Below are 21964 nucleotides of genomic sequence, written 5' to 3'. Positions count from 1 at the left end.
AAGAAACAACTATTAATATCAGATCAGATCATGTAACCGGGACTTGAATCACAGCTATCTATTATAGAAGGCGGTGAGAATGTCATCCTATCGATTTCACTGACTAAAAAGGTGCGTACACACTTACGTTGGTGCAGCAGGCTAAAAAACTGTTACTGGTGATATTCTTCAAAGTTTTTCGATTGATAAGCTATTAAAATAAAAAAGCTTTCTCAGGAAAACATTTATTCCTAACATTACTTTTTGAAATATGAGCGCCCAAAGTTCAATTTTTCGGGACAGATCATTTCAAATTCGGTAAGAGATAATTTATGAAATTTCAAGGAAATTATTCATGGTAAAGTTTATTGAATAAAACAAAGCTTTCCTAGATATATCAATTTATGAGAAAGTTATTCCAGTTAGAAAAAGTGACCAAAAATAACGTTTTTGTAAATGGAATAACTTTCTCAAAAATGGATGTTTTCAAAAAATCTTGTTTTTATTCAATCAACAACAATAGCCTACCCTGAAGTAGTTTTCTTCAAAATTTCATGGATTTATCTCTTACCGAATTTGAAATGATCTGTCCCGAAAAATTGAACTTTGGGCGATCATATCTCAAAAAGTAATGATCGGAAAGAATGTCTTACTGAGATAGTTTTTTAATTTTGATAGCTTGATAGTATACAAATCGAAGAACTTTGAAGAATATTACCAGTAGAAGTTTTTTTCTAGCCCGTTGCAAACTGCCTTGAGCGTCACGAACACGCGCATTTCACTTTTTATCAGCTGATGCTATGCTTATTACGTACATAAACAGTAAGATACAGATTATACTGTTAATAGAAATTAGCAACAATCACAATAATACAAAATAAAAAGAATAGGGTGGGAGATTGGGATATAAAAACATAGCATCAGCTGATGAAAAGTGAAATGCGCTTGTTTGTGGCGCACAAGTCTGTACACACCTTAACGTGAGTCATACTACAGATAATTCAAATTCATTCTTGAGCATTTATACAAATACATAGACAACGCCAGGTAGAGCAAATATCACAAAACAATAATAATTACAGTCATGTAGATAGATAGATATGCATTTTGTTGTCACAAATGAAAACTTACCGAACGATCCGGTGGCAAAGCAAAATGGAACTCCTTTTTCTGCATTGTAGGTGGGTGATGGTTCTTTTTGAGGTGTCAGATTGCACAGAGTCGGAGCAAACACTGGTAGCCACTCAGGCTCTATACTGGTCACACCTGATAATAAACATAACAGCTGATAATTAACTTGAAATTAATCTTAGTTCAAATGATTTCCTACGTACAAGTTACATCACAAAATTGTAATTATTAATAATTTCAATTAATATTGAACTAACGTCAAAATTTACAAAAAAAATTCGCTGGCAAACCACCCATTCACACTCTGACGCTTGTCGGGCCAACGTGTGGGCGTGGCATTAAATTTAAACAGTTATTAAATGCCACGAGAACAAATCAGAAAAATTATTTTGTTAAAGAAGGCTTCTCTGATGGTTCTCATGGTATTCAGTCTTGATTTGCAGCAGGGTCAATTAAATTTATTTGTTGCGATAAGCTGCTCAAGTGAGCAGAGGTCCTGCAGCATGCAACACGTCATTCTATATTCTATGCTATTATGCACCCCTAAGCTATTTCCAATGTCTTTGAACCCTAAAATAGAATACTTTATTGGCCATCAAGTAAACAATTTACAATAGGTTTTGTCATTTATATAATATGTGAGGACTCAAAAGCGATCCAGTCAGTTATATTTAGGTTCAAAAGATATTCTATAATAATGAATTGTACGTAAAATCATACATGATTAGTCACTAAGGGCCGGTTTCCGAGCTCGGGATTTAGATAAGTTCTAGACTTTAAACAGCTGGAGTAAGAAAATAGGCTTTCCAAAACGGGGCGTAGTCGTAGTCATTGTCAAAGTCAAGTTGGAATTAAATTTCAAAAAACTAGAAAATTGAATACAAAATAAAATTAAGAGAAAATAGTGTTAAGTTTCAGCTATTTTGAGTTATTTAGAAATGTTTAATTTCGTCAAGGAATAACGTTTTCAATTATAGAAATGAGAAAATAAAAACTGCGACTACTGTTATAAAAACAACTACGCCCCGTTTTGGAAAGCTAATTTTCTGACTCCAGCTGTTTAAAGTCTAGAACTTAGCTAAATCCCGAGCTCGGAAACCGGTCCTAAATAATATGACCTACTAGTACCTAAATACAAACAATTATCCCATAAAAACATAATAGTTATTACAATTATTATCATAAAATCATAGAAGTTATTGAAAATTACTTCAAAATTAAATTAAAAAGAAGAGGATCTATACATTAATTTTTACATACATAATTAAATTTGAAAGAAACTGGTGATTATTAAATCATTTGAAATTACATCGGAATTAATAAATTAAAAATGAGAGAGTAAATAATAATAAATTATATAATTTATTTCAATTAAAATTATAAGAAACTGATGATTAATAGATCATTCAGACTTCTATAATAGAGATATAAATTTACTTACACAGTTAAGATACTCTTCAAGGGTGTAAAAAGCTTTAGTTCAACCAAGCGGATACTATTGGAATGAATTATAGCATAACCATAATTATGGTTATAGCATATTAACCTATTTTTTCGGACATTTTATTATTTATCAAAATTTGGGAACAGAATAGTTTTGTGCTATGCCTGTTGTTCTATCCCGATCATATTTATATGATTTGTAATTATTGTATCAAAAAAAAAAATTCTATTCGGTAGACCCGTTACTGTGATCGGCAATTTATTGAATAGTAGGAGTTGCTGATACTTGTGTCGACTTTTCAATGTTTTGCTTAGCCTAACATTTAGTTATTACTAGCAGGTAACCCGTGCTCCGCAAGTGTCTAATTAAATTTTGATAAATTTAAGACTTGACGTACTGAAATCTTGACATACTGAAATCTTGAAGAATTGAAAATAGGCCTATAACAATCCTCCGTAAATTGAGAATCTACAGAGTGTTTCGGAAGTAGTGTCGAGCATTTTAGGGTATTGTTCCTGGATGATAGGAGACTACAAATGACGTATTTGAAGTGTCCAAAACTCAGCGGTTATCCTTATAGCTGCCATTTTGTTTTTTCACTTGAGAATTTTTATCTCAAGAACGAAATGATGTATTGATCTGTAATTTGGCATGAATATTTTTATGCTATAAAGATCCAACTTGAAAAAATAAAATAAAAACTTTTCGATAAACATATTTAAAATGGCGGCCATTTTTAATTTTTTATTTCAAATTTCATGGAAACCGTTCACTTTACAGAAAATTTACAAGAGACAAAAAAGTTAGCAAATTTTATCAAGATTTCAAGGATACCTCATTTATTAAGATTGGTCAAAGAATAAAAATTCCTGAGTGAAAAAAAAACAAAATGGCAGCTATAAGGATAACCGCTGAGTTTTGGACACTTCAAATACGTCATTTGTAGTCTCTTATCATCCAGGAACAATTTATTTATTTCAATTTATTAAAAACACACAAAACAAGACAAAACAAAATTACAAAGATTTACGAAACAAATAAAACACAATAAAATGTTACAAATATAGAAAATATCCTAAAAATGTCCTAACAATAGATAAAATAGAGAGCAATAAATAAAAAATATCCTAACAATATCCTAAAATGTTCGACACTACTTCTGAAACACTCTGCATATGCAAAATTTCAAGTTAATCAGGTCAGTAGTTGAAACGTAATGATTCATTCATTTATTGTATAAATAATGATGCGTCATTCGTGAATTTCCTATACTGTACGTGTATAAGCCAGTTCTTTCCTTATATTGTATTATATTACATAGATAGCCTACTGTAGTATTGCAATTAATAGCGTACCTCTGAGATGCTTTACAATGTTTTCCTTAGTTATAGGATAGCGTACCTCTGAGATGCATTTTGGAGCCATTGTCGGTGACTTGCTGATAGACGAGCCAGCTGGGCTGTTGCTTGTAGAGCGCGGAGCTCGAGTGCAGAAAGACGAGCTGATCGGTGCCCGTGATCTGGTAGGCGGCCTTCCCCCTGCGCACCCCGCCAGCCATAGCCTCCTCCTCACTCACTCTGGCGGCCACCTGATCAACCATCCCGGCCAGCACGATCTGCCGCAGCTGTCTAGCCTGTAAATCAGTCGGCGCCTTCATCTTGGGGTCAACATACAGGTCCAAGTCTTTGATGTTCATGTTGAGCTCGTTGGTCAACTGCAGCCGCAACTTCCTGACCTCCAGGACGGCCTTGATGCGCAGGCCGTGGTCGACACAATAGCTGGGGAAAGACTGCAACTGGGTGGAGTAGACCAACTCTGCGGCGGCGACCGCCTTCAAGAGCACCATCATGTCGCCGAGGTGCTGCGAGTGTCCGCTGCCGATCGACAGGCGCCTCGCCTCGTGCCACCGCCGCTCGCCAACCAACAACAGCTCCTGCACCGACAGGGCGGCCACCAGCGCCACCATCTGCTGCATCAGGCCCGGCTGCTGGTCACTCAGCAACAGCATCTTCGAGAACCGAGGCGCAATCGGAAACACCGACATCGATTCGCCCAGTTTCGTCAGTTGGCTGTCATCACCAGTGTACTTGCCATCTTGAGAAGACTTGCGAGAGAGAGCGCCCAGCAGAATCAGCCTCTTTTCAGCAGCTTCCAGTTGGAGAGTGTCGGGTGGCGAGGGGAAGGGGAAGTTGATGACTCGATCGATGCCCATGGCCTTCAACTGCAACAACAGATCGTCCACAGGTCGGCGCCTGATGTCGGGCTCGGCCCACGCTGCAAACATGTCGTTAAACACAGCCGACGCGTACAGCCGGTAGCAGTGGCCGGGTCCAGTCCTGCCGGCGCGACCCGCCCTCTGATTGGCCGACGCTTTGCTCGTCCACATCACCGAGAACGCAGACACGCCGGTGTGCTTGTCGTACACTTTGCTCTTCACCTTTCCACTGTCCACCACATACTTGACATTGGGAATGGTAAGCGAGGTTTCGGCAACATTGGTGGCCACCACGCACAGTCGACTGCCCTCGGGGTGCGGCGCAAACACCTTGGCCTGCTCGTGGCCGGGCAACAGCGAGTACAGAGGCAGCACCCACATCGGCCTCTGCTCTGACGTCACTCCTTCACCACCATCATCAACTGAATCCTCATCTGAATCCAACTCATCAAGTAAATCACCTTCTGTGTCGTCATTAGCTACCCCATACATACTCAAATCGATGTCTGGCAACTTTACTATCTTCTTCTCATTACTTTTTCTTCTCCTACGTTTTTTCAAAACCCTGTCCAACGCTTCATCAACATCGTTCTCATCATTCACTTTATCTTTAGAATGATGGAATGGAAAGGATTTTCTTAATTTCTTGACTAGCAGATTGACTTCTTGTTGTCCTGTTACAAAAATGAGTATTCCTCCATCAGGTAGTTGAGTATGTATTTTACAGGCTTTCTTGAAAGCTTCCTTCACATAATTGGGATCTGTTCTCTTGTTGAAGTGAATGGTAACAGGAAACTGTCTTGATTCAACTTTGATCAGAGGGGGTGTAATCTTGAACAGTTGCTTATTGTCGACAAAATCTTCAAGTCGCAAAGTGGCCGACATAATAATTAGCTTAAGAGGGTCTCCCTTCTTGTTTCTCAATGGAACTATTCGAGACAAAAGTCCTATCAAGATATCTGTGTAAACACTACGTTCATGCGCCTCGTCAATAATTATCACAGAATATTTCTTCAACAAAAAGTCCATTTGTATTTCTTTCAACAAAACACCATCGGTCATGAATTTGATTTCGGTTTCAGGGGTTGCATTTCCTTCGAATCTGATGAGATAAGACACTTTCTTACTAGACAAGTTGAGTTCTTGAGCCACTCTCTGGGACATTGAAATGGCGGCGACCCGCCTTGGTTCAGTCACACCGATCATTCTGCCATTTCTCGTGTAACCGGCTTCATACAGGAACTGAGGCATCTGAGTAGTTTTACCACTTCCAGTTTCTCCAGACAGTATCACAATTGGATTCTCGTTGACGGCTTCCATTATAGCTTGCTCCTCGCTAAGAATCGGTAGTTTCAAGCGATCCTCTTGTATTGCGGGCTTTCTAAATACAGGCACAAATACAACAGGTTTCGTTTTCGGGTTTTCAGCAGTTTCAACATTTGCAGGTTTTGATTCTGGTTTCTCAGCAGTTTCAATATTTGCAGGTTTATATTTTGGTTTCTCAGCATTTTTAACATTTGTAGATTTCGATTTCGGTTTCTCAGTTGTTTCAACATTTGCAGGTTTCAATTTTGGTTTCTCAGCATTTTTAACATTTGTAGGTTTTGATTTTGGTTTCTCAGTTGTTTTAACATTTGCAGGTTTCGATTTCGGATTCTCAGTTGTTTCAACATTTGCAGGTTCCGATTTCGGTTTCTCAGTTGTTTTAACATTTGCAGGTTCCAATTTTGGTTTCTCAGCAGTTTCAACATTTGCACTTTCAATAACAGTTTTTTCCACTTCATTTTCTTCAGATTCCCCATCACTATCAAAATCATCTTCAGAAGAAATCTGCAAAAAAAAACAGTTGTGTAAATAAATGTAAGTTACACATTTATTTATTTATTGATCACAATCACAAATCATTATATACAGTACTGGCAGGGCACCCGTGTTTCGCTACGGGAATTGGAAGATAAATTACTTTTGCAAGATAAAATCCAAATTCAATCAAAATCGTTATTAACGTTCTTGATATTCATCATACCAACAAAAATTGCTTGCTGAATGGAATTGGATTGATAAATTGATAGTCTCGTCACTGTCATAGAATTTTATATCCGGAGAGGTGCTCTTCCTAGACGAGAATGTTAATATAATACTGTAATATATTATGTTTACATCCTCTATTGGATGGGAGACGGGAAGAAGAATACACATGCTATCCACATGTACAGCCGATCCACACCTGGCTGTAGGCCTATACCAAGTTTCATTCAAATACATTTGTATAATACTTAGTTACCCAGAAATTTGTATCAGTAAGAGTTATGTTTAGTAGCGTTGCTATCACCTCACTTTGAACAACACATTCAACACTGTTGAATAATACATTCTACTGTGTATTTAAGAAAGCAATCAAGTTAGCGATACTTTATGGTGCCACCCAGTTGCTCTCTTTATGTACTCATCGTCACATCAGCAAATATCCTATTATATTAGGCGAGCAATTTCTGTATTATATTTATATATTCTATGTCCAACGGTATTTATTTATGTCCAACAGATCTCGAAAACGGCTCTAACGAATTTCACGAAATTTGTAACATAGTACATAAAACTACACGCGCCCGGCCGGGAGAGCCTACACACTCACCGATTTCGCCCGAGCCGATCCGAGGCGCGCCAATAGCCCTGGACGGATTTGGCCTGGCTCAGCTCGAAAGAAAATCGCCTACACACCCACGGATTTCGCCCGAGCCGAGCCAAGACAGGCCGAATCCGTAGGTGTGTAGGACCCTTTAGGCTAAACGCAGTTTAAACCAATCATCTGTGATACGAGCCTAGATAATATAATTATTTAATTTTTTAATCAGAGTATTCACATAATATAACAGCTGGGATGAGAAGCTAACATGTGGTAAATGATTGAAATTGAAACAGGTGTGATCATTAACATAATTATCTCCATCTGATGTAATGTAAACAAATAACTAGTAGTTCTGTGAACAGTAGACCTCACGCAGTATTCTCATCCACAAGTACCTGATGTCAACTGTTTTAAATGTTAGCAAAATCAGTTCACATTTGAATTAATTGTATTCCATAATTTATTAATATTTATGTTAATTTAAACAATGAATAGAATATATTTCTATTACATAATTTATATAATATTCATCCAGTTCCGTGATAATCTTTCCATCTAATGAAAATTAATTTTTTTCAATCAAAAATATTATAATTTCTTCAGCATTATTTAGTTCATTTGTTTATTTTTATTCACCTATTAAATTAGTTTTTTCGAATGTGAGAATATTGATACTGATGGGCAAGCATAATAATACCATGACTGCAAAACAAATTATTGAAACCAAAGACCTTAAAGCTGCGATTAGACCAAATTTATTAACTCATCCTTTTAGATTATATTAGATTGAACATAACTTATCATACACATGATGAACATATGTGTTTGTCAACTTCCGTTCAATCTAATAGAATCTATAAGGATCAAGTTATAACAATTTTGGTGTAAACCCAGCTTAAAGATGCATACCTCTTTAATGTCTATGATTGAAACTATAGAACTTATACAAATACAGTAATAGACTGGCTTCTCCACACATCTGTGTAGTCACTTGTCAGCTGATTTATGATGAATAATTCTATAGTCTGATTTTTACTGTAATATTGGCGTATGAAGGAGGCTCCTTTTCCTTTTATATTATCTTTGAAATGAAAAATTTCCAAAAACCTTGTATATACGTCGACGCGCAATTTAAAAAGGAACATACTTGTCAAATTTCATGAAAATCTATTACCGCGTTTCGCCGTAAATGCGCTACATATAAATATATAAACATTAAGAGAAATGCCAAACCGTCGACTTGAATCTTAGACCTCACTTCGTTCGGTCAATTATAATAAGATTCTCATCAAAGTTTCAGCATTGTTAGAATGAGAAACATTGATGCTATAAATAATGAATGCTGAAGTGAATATCAACAAACTGTTATGCACCTTCTATTTCGTTTGGTAAAACAATAAATGTTTGGGAATAGTTTTATTGATTCATGGGGAAAGCGTCTTACTTCTTTAGAAGATATTTCTACATTTGGGAAAGCAACAACACCTATTTGGCCGTTTTAATAAGCAACCCCTTTGTTTCTCAAAGTTAAATTTTGACAGAATTTCCTCATTCTTTGCACACAGATTCCGCAACGGACACTTCTAAAGTTTTAAAAATACCCTCCATATATCATACTGAAATATCGGGGCTCGGAGCTGATAAACAGAACACAATTCTTTAAAATGATTGGGGAAGGACTAACAGACACAGCCCAAAACTGTTTCTCCCCGAATTTTGATTTATACACTATAAATATTCCAAAAAGTAGGTTATGTTCCATACACTTGAATTCAGGTCAAATTTACAGTCCAAACATTTGAAAACAGAACATTTCTAATTTAGATTGTTTACAAATAGTTATTTGTGCAACTAGTGCGCAAAGTGTCAGTTTGCTGCACCGAAAGAAACGTTTACGCCCGAGCCGTAGGCGAGGGCGGAATGGTTTCTTGAGTGCAGCAGAGGAACTTTGCGCACGTATTTCACATTAAGTTTTTCCTACAGTTACCATTGAATATGAAAAGTGGGTAATTATGGGTAAAATTGCCTGAAATCCATCAAATGTTTTTCTGTGTAATTTTATTATTGATAAAAACCTTAATCCTAAAATCCTAAAGTCCTCGTTGTCCTTGGTTATAATATATAATGAATAATAATTAGCGCGTTGTGCTTCGTTGCACCTCTGCTCACTATAGCAGCCACTGCAGTCACTGTTACCAACTTTATTTTGATTTTGCTGCATTGTTGCTCCTTTTAACTACTAAGTATTTTTCGCCACACTGCACAGAAAGCAGCTGTTTTCCAGTCCCTACGTAGATCTGAAAGACCTTGTTTGCAGACGACGTCAGAAAAGGGTTTCTTTTCCGGTCTAGGCCAGAAAGTTGTCTCTTTCCAGCCGCTTATGGCTGGAAACAACGCGCTAATTATTATTAATAAGTCATCCGCTAGATCGGGCGAGTGTCCACTTTCATAATAAGCTGAAGTCGCCATGATTTTAGTTCCAGTTTCGAATCAAACTAATTCGCTTCGCAACCAGTTTTATTCAATTATTTATTGTTGATTAGTGCATTCCGAATTTTCAAAAATGCTTGAAGATGACTGTGGTATTCCAAGTAAAATTTTAAAAGAATCTGAAATACTGACTGCAAATCTTCTACCACTAAAATCAAGAGATAGGTACGATAGCTTAACGAGTATTCTTTATTTTGTATTCTTTATTTATTTTGTCAGCAATACCTGTAGTGTGGCGAAAAATATCGTTCGCACCACGGGCAAAAATGTTTTTCCAGCTCTCAATCTTTTCTAGTCCTCGGCCTACGGCCTCGGACTTGAAAACCGATTTCGAGCTGGAAAAATCTCATTTTCTGCTCTAGGTGCGAAATATACTATTGCGTTGCCATGTTGCAAATCTGGAGTGCAGAAAAATTTTTCCCGCACTAGAGCGGAAAAGTGATTCTTTGCGTTCTGTAATCAGTGCAGCAATGGCCACTTTTCAACGTAACTGTAGGAAAAACAAATTGAATAACAAAATAACACTCACTAATCACTTAAAACTGTAGAATAATGATTAACTTTGAAAATTATGATATACTCTTATTTAGAATGATATGTTCCAAATTTTGTGAAAATAGCATAAGCATCTTAAAACAATAACCAGTAAATAATAATGAATTGACTTACATCGAAGCCAACAACAGTCGGATCCCCATCGTGTTTGCGTAATTTCTCTTCTCGGATCGAACATTCAACAAGATGCTTCCGCTTGCTGCCTTTGATCGCATTCACCATCGTCTTGGTAGTCTTTTCACGCGAGTCGTGCGCGTGCGTGTCTCCATTTGCATCCGACAACACCTGCTTCACTCCTTTGGTTTGGACGCTGGTGATGGACATCAGCTGATTCATCAATGCATCGGGTGCCTGCACTTCAGCTAAAGCCGCATACAGATTCGATCTCTGTGCAAACATAAGCAATTTATTATTTCAATTGCCGATAAGATGTACGCTTTAACCAAACGTCAACAGATAGGCTTTTATCGATTCTGTTTAACTCCTTATTAAGCTATCAATTAATAATTTGACATCTTGGGGGACCGGACTCCCAGCAGATAGTTGCTTTACAAACTATCGAGTGAGATCCAAGTTATAATTGCAGTAGAGAAAGATAGTAGAAAAGCGTTACCGGTTCCCTGCCTTCTATAGAGGATAGCTGATATGATTCCAAAATCATAGCGGATTTATAATGGAAAAGTGATTGAGGGATCAACTTATTCTCTTAGAATTTACTGTCTCCGGCTGTGAATGATTTTAACAAGTTATTATAAACAGATTCGATAGTCTATAAAATATAGAGTGTAATAAGTGGAGATAATTTTATACTTACTAGTGAGTAGCCCAAGTCCCAAATTTCGAGATAAAAGTCTATTAAAACTATCACAGATCAAAAGTTTCATCGCCATAATAATAATAATAATACTGAGGGTAAAGCCCATATAAGCTCTTAGGCTTGTGTGATGTAATGTCAACTGTTAAATTTGTTTGAAATAATCAATTATATTTTATTCGTCAGTAAAATATATTTTTCTAATTTTTATAATTGAGATTGAATATTTATTTAATAAATTATACTTCCACATTATTGAATTACGATCTAGCAACGTTGCAGAGTTAGTAGAAAAAGATAGCGCCATCTGCTTTGTCGAATGATGAACAAGAATAGCTACACCAATGTTAATAAAATATTGCTATTATAACCTGGACCTCACTATAGATAGGTCTACGTCTTGAAGGGTTATAAATTATGAGCTTAAGGCCTGCCGCAAAGTAGACCCACGTAAAGCAAACCACGCCGTGGGATGTTTTGTAAACCATTGCTAGGCTTCTCCGGACATCTGTGTAATACATGCAATGAATAATCCACTTGTCAGCTGATTGATTATAAATAATTCTATAGCAATGGTTAACAAAACGTCCCACGGCGTGGGTTGCTTTTCGTGGATTATTGTGGGTCTACTTTGCAGCGGGCCTAAATTATAACCTTATTATAAAAGGGTTCAACCCCGTAATAAATTAGATATGGTAAAATGTGAAGCGCACACGGTGTGACTGTTTTACAACCACCGTTGCTTCTCAAGACAGTTTGTAACTGAAAAAGAACTTGAGTGAGTGTAATGGCAGAGGGATAGTTTTTGATCAGGCTAATCATAATTATTATGAATTAAACATCACATGTCTCTTGTTTTATAAATTTATGATTATTATCACCTTTGTAATTGAGTCAAAATTTCAAAATCATAAATTATTATATAATCATCAGTAAGCTACCAATCAATTTGATGTAGCCTACATATATACCGGTATTTTTTAAGATGACTAGAATTTCATTTACAATGTAATTTTCCATTCTAAAAATATTAGCATAGTTTAATTTCATCATTAATCCATCTATTCCCACTAACATTTTTCATTCTCCTTCCCTTTCACAACCCCAACACGTAACCTAAAATTGAATTTCCTGTCCCTTCAAAAATAACACATTAGTTCAGCTGAAGATGTGGTAGGTGTTACCATGAAACCTGGTTCTGTAATATGAATTAATTTTCGAATAAATTAAAGTGGTATTGACAATTATCTTATATCTTATTCTTTCAATGAACGAATTTAGTTTACAATGCCTGAAATCTATCAGAACATAGTTTGGCATTTTCATCTTCTTGTTCAAAAGGTAATGATAATTCATCAATATTTTCTTGGATTAATTCATAGGCGTTTTATTAATCTTCAAATACTTTTCTTCTGATCTGCCGTGTAGATGAGATTTTAATGATAACTAGATGAGACTTTTAATGAATTGACGTAAAACGATATTTTGTCTAACAATCTATTACGTTTCTTTAATACAAGTTTCCATCGTATTATGGGTAACTCAGTACTAATATAATTCTAGTATAAAACAGCACTGAATAATTCAGTGTTGGAATTTTCTTTTTCAGTTATTTTATCAGGCAGAAAGAAATTTACTGGGGAAGGAATGCTGAGAGACATCTGATATTGCTTTACCGTAATGCAAGCCAGCAGCGATAACTTATCTCGATGAAGTCTCTCCGGTGAACAGGCATCAAGTTGATGGTCAGACGAGGCAGGACAGGAGGTTGTAGACCGGCGGGGTAGACGCGGGAGTTGAATCAAACGCACAACCGAGCTATGACGTCACGATAATTGAGAAATAGAATTTACAACATGAAATGTCTTGTACTAAATCTGGCGAAACCAAGCAATTGAATTGAACACTTCAAAAAAACTTTGAAATTAAATAACTTTTCACTCCTTTCTTCAATGTAAAGGAGATAAATTGAATGTTGAGTTGAATAACTGATTTAAACGATTGAAACACACACACACGACTCTAACAAACTTTTTTCTCCTTAAACGGAATAACAACTTTTTTCTCCCAAACGGAATAACAACTTGGAACATGAGTTTGGAAACCTACAGAAACGAGATTAAAACTATGATTTTTCTATACAGGTTCATATCCAGGCTCGTGTATCATATCCAAACCGCAATTTTATAAGTGAGTTCCAGACAATAGAAATAATTAACACTGGCATGCGGCCAATAATTAATTTGCGTTTCAGACAGCGTTGCGATACGGTTCTCACGGAAGTTGTAGGCAGACTGGTTGAGGTGGTGACTGCTGACTGGTGGCTTGCTAAGAGGGAAGGGTGAGGGGTTGCACTATCGAAATATTATCTCTATTGAAACCTTTATCACGGAGTCAGTTCGATTCTCAACACTTCAAATAATATCATCATATTGTCATTTAAAAGTATAAACTTATCCTTCCCCATTAGAAAATTTAAACATAATCTTTCATGTTTATCTCTTTTCTGTATAGGGCTACTTGTAATATAAATAGAAAGAAGAAGAAAAATCTCAGTACCCTTTTTGAATTATTTTATCACAACATGTTTCAACATTGATGCCATTTTCAAGTGATATAAAGTAAATGAATAAGAAAGTAAATAAATAGTATTTAGCCTATTTATTTCATATCACTTGAAAATGGCATCAATGTTGAAACATGTTGTGATAAAATAATTCAAAAAGGGTACTGAGATTTTCATTTCTCTTTCTATTTATAATCTTTCATGTTATTTTGACAAATAGTAGTAATATACCCAATCTGAGATACTCACCCAATCTTAGTCGACGGCGGTATTTACGCACCTTTAAATGCATTGTCAAGGTTGCTAGACAGTTGCAAACTCGCAACTGGTTTGCAATGGTTGTTGAAAATTACACCGTGTGCACTGGGCCTTAGGAACTAATCAATTTGTTATCAAGTTTTGTAATAGGCCTATTCATATATAGTGATTATTGTTTTTGTTTTTTTGATTAGGGAGCAATTTTTGGGATTTTCCCGTATGCTCCCATATTGTTAATAAATAAATGAATAAATGATTAAAGTTAGGTATAATATATCTTGGTAACAAGTAGATATTCAAATAATATATTATTCTACGAATTTACAGAAATCTGAACTAGATTTAAGAAGTATAAATTACAGTAAACATAGAAATAACTGAACTTACCCATCGTGAAAAAACCCATCCAGAAAACAATAACTATACATTTGGGTTTGGATTAGATTCATTTACTTCAACCAGGTTTCGAGGACACTTTTTGAATGTATGAGATGGTTTTATGGTCGATTACATGTCTTAGAAATCGGTCCTTAACCAATGCTTTTAGAATAGCAAATAGCCTAGAAACTTAAGAATTACAAAATAGCAGAGTAAAAATATAATGATCTTAATACTGTATAGTGCAATACTATTTATAGATACCGTAACTTACATTCTCCTTTTTCGTTTTCCGTTCAAGAATTTTCTCCAGTTCTTTTCTGCGCTTCTTGGAAATGAATTTTACGGCAGGCTTTAAGGTGGTATTATTTTTCTTCTTTTCTTTCTTGCTTCTAGGAAGTAGAGCAAGAGCATTGGAATCATCGTAGTTGTTAGTTCCTTCACCATCAAAACCAATTTCTAGTTTTTTCAACTGTGAAAATAGAAGAAGAGATGTAATGAATTTTGAAATTTTATAGAGGTTTTACAATTTTCCGATTACTTTTAATAATTAGTTTGTAATGTTTTCAGTGATATCTTGACTTAATTGTTTTCACTGCATGCCTAAAATATCTAAAACCATTGTTTCACTGTTTAAAATGTATTGTTTTGTTGTCAGAATGACTCGACAGTGAGAAACTATTGTTAGGTTAAAGTAAGTACACAATAGAAGTTAAAAGACGTGTAAACAGTAGCTTCAGCAGTTAAAACGACTGACTCATCTGTTGCTAAATGCAAAGACATTCTAAGTTAGGTTGTAATAAAAAATAGCTTAGAGACAAACAGAGAGAGACTTCCTACCTGTTTATTTTATTTTTATATAGAGTATAAACCTACTTTGAGTCTGAGAGAAAATAAATTTAAAAAAGTAAAATATCTTTTTCGCCACACTTGGATGTAATGAGCTGGTTTACGTGCGTCATATGGAGGCCGAAAGTGATTATTTTCCGACCAGGCCGGTAAAACTTTACGGCCCTAGGGCTGTAAAATGACCTTGAATAACAGCTGATCGTGTCCGATCTCACAAAAATCATAGAGATAATCTCATAACGAATGTAATAATCTATATAATTATGTATCGTGAATCGCGGTATCATGTCTATAATATATTTTATAAATTACTGTTTCATAATTTAATATTTATTATTGTGTTTTTGATATCAAACAATAGAATACGATGATATCTCCATAGCCTCAACAATATAATGTTGGCTGCATTGTCCATTGTCAGAAAGGTACCGGTACGTATCACAAGTATTTAAAAGTAAAGAATCGAATTTAAAATCAAAGTACAATAATTGTATCAATATTTAAAAGTGAGGTAGAGTAATAATTGTTTCTTTTTTATTATCGAATTCCACTTCTTAATGCAATACAATCAACAATAATAATAGGAAAATACAGCAGAGATCTGAAGTTGTTTAAGGTACTACTTAAGTTCACCTACTGGTGAAACTCAGCCTTGACTGAAAAATTCCTAGTAATTTTTCCATAATTCATTATTAAAACTTTTAGATAATTTTTCTCCAATATCAAACCATATAGAGAAAACATTAGATTGAATCTTCGAATGTTTTCTCTATGATTTAACTATTTTCAGAGCAATATTTTGTTGTGAAAATGCCGGCAAACCGGCTTCAAGTTTGCCGCTATACACTATATTATAGTAGCCTACATAGTATGTTACCTGACTTACAGGCCACTACGATCAACAATACGCAATGGCCGAGAGCGTAAAGGCGTAATACATCAGAACTCAAAGATCAGTGAATTACAAACATGATCTAGGTTCGAACCTCGGTCAAAGACATTTTTTTTGTCGATGAATTTCGACTTTTATTAGCTATTCTTTACATTAGTTACCGTAATTTAAATTTCAATCAATTTTTTAGATATATTTTGAGACAAAACTGTGAAATATGCAATTATATTGATTTTTTAATCACATTATTTCAAAACAGTAATGAAAATTCTATTCAACCATCTATCCATGAGATATTGCACCAGGCGCAAAGCGCGAGCTATAAAAATTCAAACAATTATTCGAAATATTAATAGTATAAAAATATTGTCACTATTGTAAATTATTAATTAGTAATATTGAAATTAATTGACAGTGAAAGTTGTCATAACCAAGATTCAAACTATCAAAATAGGCTGTTTGAATTTTATTTATTTTTCAATTTCTTATATATTGGGAAGTTTTTTTTTGGTGTGGCGAAAAATAGCGTTCGCAACACGGGCAATAGTTATTTGTGCAACTAGTGCGCAAAGTGACAGTTTGCTGCACCGAAAGAAACGTTTAGGAATGGTTTCTTGAGTGCAGCAGAGGAACTTTGCGCACGTATTTCACATTAATTTTTTTCTACAGTTACCATTGAATATGAAAAGTGGGTAATTATGGGTAAAATTTCCTGAAATCCATCAAATGTTTTTCTGTGTAATTCTATTATTGATAAAAACCTTAATTTATTATAGCACTGTGCTGTCGCTGTCCTTGGTTATAATATATAATTAATAATTTGCGCGTTGTGCTTCGTTGCACCTCTGCTCACTATAGCAGCCCACTCACTGTTACCAACTTCATTTTGATTTTGCTGCACTGTTGCTTCATATAACCTACTAAGTATTTTGCGTTGCAATGTTGCAAATCTGGAGTGCAGAAAAAATTTTCCCGCACTAGAGCGGAAAAGTGATTCTTTGCGTTCTGTAATCAGTGCAGCAATGGCCACTTTTCAACGTAACTGTAGGAAAAAATGTTTTTCTGGCTCTCGAATGCTTCAAGTTCTCGACTTCGTCTCGAACTTGAAAACCGCGATCTCGAGCCGGAAAACGTACATTTTCGACCCTAGGTGCAAAATATACTATTTTACCGATTTCTTTTTTCAATTTTATTAAAATAGGCTAGTTTATTTTTTCAAGCCTAAATAAGAAACCACACTTCAACTTATAATCAGAGTGCCGGTTGCACAAAAGCCGGTTAAATTTGACTCCATGAGAACCAATCAGAGAAGCCTTTTTTCGAAAAAGCCTTAATCACAATTAAAATTTATCCAATCAGAGAAGCCTTTTTTCAAAAAGCCTTCTCTGATTAGCTCTCGTGAAATTAATCACGATTAAAATTTAACCGGCTTTTGTGCAGCCGGGCCTAGGCCTAGGCCTATGTCTACTACTCAGCAAATTATAGGTTGAGCCCCGCAATGGATAACATTTTAAAACTGACATTTTCCAGAAAGAGATAACATGTATCATTGTATTAATGAAATGTACATACCTCTGTAGTTTTTTGTTTTGATTCTGTTAAATTTCCTGGTTGTCTGGCTTTCCAGTTGTAGCCCTTTTGTAGCTTTCCCATCGTTGCCATGCGATTGAAAATTCAAGGCCTACTATCAAATCCTCAAGTTGAAAACAAACATTAAAATATTCTTATCATAATAAGACCAGATAAATACTATGTAACAAGGACTATAGAGTTTCAAAAATAGTTAAAGAATCAAATATAAATTCAACGAGAACACGTGAACTCAACTCCAACATAACCTGAAATGACTTGAATGCTTGAAAGTAGAAACAGGAAAATACAAAAAATAAGAATCGAAGAATGAGAAACTAGTGTACTTTATCGATACAATATATCGAACATATCATCTACTGGTGTCTTATTTACCGATATTAAAATTACTGATACAAAATATCGAACATCAGCTCAATTTATCGCATTTATCTCTATAATTAAATTTTCAATAATTTATTTGATAGGTATGTTAAAAATGACTTCCCAATTCTTAATCATAACATTTTCGAATCTAGTTGAATACGTTTAATTTTTTATGAGTATTGACAACTAGAGTGGAAATTGACGTGCAAAAAATGGTTCAATATTTTTAGATTTGAAGGCTCGATGTCTAGTTGTTCGACTTTTTAGTACAAGGTTTAGTTTGTTTTGTTTACACTTTATTACTTGGTTACGGCGATTCCCAAACTTTCTATGCAGTATTTTGTACAAGTTGATGTTCCCCCGGTATTTACCATGATTTAATCCACATTTCACTGCTTCTGAACCATCAGTTCCTATTATTTATCTCAATGTTCATCTATCTGAGTAAGAAGGTAAGTAATAAATTGTTTATTTATTCATAATAGATTGTAATTGGGTTTTCAAAGGCAAAGTTTTAGATATAGCAATAGCCTAGCCGGGTTTACTACCTTTCAGCTTTTCTAATATGAAATCTCTTTTTCAATTCTTAATTGATTAGGAGCTTTTATTCAATTGCTAAGATAGACCTATTAAAATTTTTTATTTCTGTATAAATACAATAATAGCAAGAAATGTATGTAGGCTATATCACAGTCGTCATAAATACATGGGCTCTACACATAGGTTACATTTTATTGATAAAAAAAAGGTTAGAAAAATTAAGTTTGACAATAACTTATTTAATGAGTAGAACTCATTCTACATCAGACATAATATTTGTTATGGTACATTATAATTAATATTTGATACATTATGTATATTTTCAAACAAAATTTATTCTAAACAAAAATAGTTTATTGATTTCAATTTTTACGCCTGCTATCTTGTTGGCATTTTAATTTTTAAACTTAATAGTTGAGTTTATTCAATAGATTTCTTATCTCTAATCAGTTCTATAGCCTGAAAAGTAATACATGAAAACTACAATAGGCTGATACTCCTTTCAATCCCTATTAAACAAAATTACTTTTGACTTAGAGGAGTATGCGGCCACATGCGGCGCAGAGAAATAAAGGGAGATCAGCCAATTACAGTGATGAATAGAGTCATAGGTAGACGCGCAGTTGCCAATTTGTCAATTAAACTCAGTCGTCTGACAGCTTTCAGACCGGAAACTTGCTTGTGTAGCATGAGCACATAATCAGTCACTAAAAGTTAGAGAAAGCTGTCCGGTTCAGAACGGTCACATCGCGCCTCTGTATCCCTACCGCTGTATGCTTTTTCTGCTGCGCATGTCCCTCCCAAGTCAAAAGCTATTTTGTACGGACTTTAGTCACAAAGATCAAGGTGGTCATTAATCATTATTCTAAAAGCAATTTTAATACAATCAATCATCAATCAATAATTTTATTCAATTCAATACAATATACGGTACATAAAAGAAATCAAATCACAATCAAAAATAAATTTCTCTTCAATGTTTGATTCCATTACAAACTGCTTGTTAAATAATCACTTTGAACAATTAATTACGACATAGCAGTCAGGTATTTATATAAATAAAAGCTATTAGCTTCTACTTACATTAGTGTAGCGCTTTCGGACACTAGTTCCTTCATCAACACTCAAGTTCAAGATCAAGAGTGTTGATGAAGGAACTAGTGTCCGAAAGCGCTACACTAATGTAAGTAGAAGCTAATAGCTTTTATTCATATAAATACCTGACTGCTATGTCGTAATTAATTGTTCAAAGTGAATAAATTTCTAATAAAATACAAAAACAGGCTTCTTGGCTGGGTGTACTGGAAAAAAAGAAATGAGGAAGAATACCTAGCCAACTATTCCATGTAATAGGCAGGTAGAAGGTATAAAAGTAAGGAATGAAGGGCGAAGAGGAGAAGAAAAGGGAAGTATTGGAGAAGAAAGTAGGAAATAAGAAAAGAAAATGTGCAAAAATTGTAAGCCAGTGAGTCCACTTTTAACAAATAAATGTATCTAAAAGAATTGGCCTTGCAAACAGTAGTTTGAAAAGAAATCTCGAGATTCATACGTCGATACTCCAGGTTTTTATTTCTAGTTTAGTTTTTCTACTAATCTTAGAGTCTATGAGAAAGTGGTCCGGAATAAGGTTTATTATTTGAATGCTTATATAGATCAAATGTTTCCTAAAACATTCAATATTGGTGTGATATGTGACATCTATTTGCAGTGGGCCTTAAATGATAATGATTTACAATTGAATTTCAGTAATTCAGTTTTCTCCATCCATGACCAGCACTTGCTGGATAGATTGCGTCATTAGGTCAAACATAAGATCGAGATGGGTGGCAGTTAAAGCAAATTTAAAAAACTCTGTATTGCCTCCTCATTCAGGGAGTAAAGCGGCAGGTTCACAAGCTTTGCCCGAAGCATCCTCTCAAATATCTTCACTTCCCGCACACGGAGACTCACTGGCATCCTGTTGAATATTTTTAGCGCACTGAAAGGAAAACTACTGTGTGAGCGTGTGAGTCTTGCATGAGGTAGATCTATGTCAGCCCGCTGTCTTGTGTTGTGATCATGCACTTGTCCTCTTTGAAGATGGGTTTGCTGTCCTCTTCTCAACAGTGACAGGGAGCTGAACAGATACTGACTGTAGACTGTCATAATCTTCAGTCTCCTGAAGATTGGCGCACAATGTTCAAGGCAATGAGAAGCAGTGGTAATCCGGAGAACCTTTTTCTACCGGAGCCAAATCCTTCTGCAGCCACCTGCATGACCCCACAGCACAATACCATAGTTGATATGGCTGTGGAAGAGACCGTGGTATGCTGTTGAAGTGCGAAGGAAAAGTGCCAATTTAAAGTGCGAGGAAATAGTTATTTGTATATCTAGAGTGAAAAGTACGACTTTTTCCCCCTGAGGGAAAAGTTTGATGCCCGAGGCGAAGCCGAGGGCAACAATTTTCCTGAGGGAGAAAAAGTATTTTTCACTCGTGATGTACACAACATTTTTCCTCCATCTACATTTTTTTATAGAAACTGCAAATAAAATCATTTTAATAACTTACGTATTGGTGACAATGTTTCCTAACAACATAACCTAAAATCTAAAACTTTAAAACCGGCCGTCTGATTGGCACTGCCGATTGCGCTATCTATCGGCTAAAGTTGTAACAATTATATCAGCTGGGTGTTTACCAAAAATGGCTGACTCCAGATCATGCGGTTCAGATTTGAATTGCAGATCAAAAATATTTGTTGGCTGGTATTTTGAATAGAATAAGATATTTTAAAAATTGTATAAATTTTTATCGTCTACTAATATTAAGAATATAATATCATACAAACATATATTTCATGAGTTGATCAAATTTCTGGTTGTGGTATTGAATTCAGTTGACTCAATGACAGACACCTCTTTATGCTTTCTCATCTGAGCTTAGACCTTCTAACCTATTATAATGTAAGTTTTTAAAATAGAGATGCTTCCCATGTTATTTAAATTGAGTCACTTTTACTCCCTAGGGAGTTTTTCTGTTTTTTACTACCGAGAGCGAAAAAGTGGCACTTTAGTATTATGTTTCAGGGAGTAAAGTAAGTAATTTAGCCAGTAGGTGGAGGAAAAGGGATTTATATTTTATCAAGTATTCATTTACGGTTGGTTTTAATATATAATTGTCGTATTGTCATTACCTTAAAGTCACTAAAGATCATCTCGGTAGGGTACAATCCAGGTTTGTTTAGAATAATTTTAATGATTAGTTTTTGCGCCACGGATAATTCCTCAA

At 35.1% G+C, this 21964-nt stretch overlaps 2 protein-coding genes across 3 annotated transcripts in view; one reads left to right on the top strand and one right to left on the bottom strand.

Moving 5' to 3' along the window:
- The window catches only part of LOC111043294 (probable ATP-dependent RNA helicase kurz), a 33378-nt gene extending 15301 nt beyond the window's left edge, over nt 1–18077 (bottom strand). The window contains exons 1-5 of one of the 2 annotated variants that reach the window (XM_039424800.1): nt 17773–18077; nt 14734–14931; nt 10558–10830; nt 3956–6599; nt 1111–1245 (exon numbers count right to left, since the gene is read on the bottom strand). In XM_039424800.1, coding sequence (XP_039280734.1) covers nt 1111–1245; nt 3956–6599; nt 10558–10830; nt 14734–14931; nt 17773–17862 — 3340 coding nt within the window. In that variant the 5' untranslated portion in view covers nt 17863–18077. Of the gene's footprint in view, nt 1–1110; nt 1246–3955; nt 6600–10557; nt 10831–12933; nt 13572–14733; nt 14932–17772 lie in introns of those variants that run through there. The other variant, XM_039424801.1, reaches the window with a different exon arrangement.
- A 275-nt stretch (nt 18078–18352) lies between these two features.
- The window catches only part of LOC111043285 (WD repeat-containing protein 35), a 99516-nt gene continuing 95904 nt past the window's right edge, over nt 18353–21964 (top strand). The window contains exon 1 of the mRNA XM_039422917.1: nt 18353–18608. Coding sequence (XP_039278851.1) covers nt 18585–18608 — 24 coding nt within the window. The 5' untranslated portion in view covers nt 18353–18584. The remainder of the gene's footprint in view (nt 18609–21964) is intronic.

Source organism: Nilaparvata lugens, chromosome 3 (assembly GCF_014356525.2).
Source record: "Nilaparvata lugens isolate BPH chromosome 3, ASM1435652v1, whole genome shotgun sequence".
Classification (NCBI taxonomy): Eukaryota; Metazoa; Arthropoda; class Insecta; order Hemiptera; family Delphacidae; genus Nilaparvata; species Nilaparvata lugens.
This window is presented reverse-complemented; position numbering and strand designations above follow the sequence as displayed.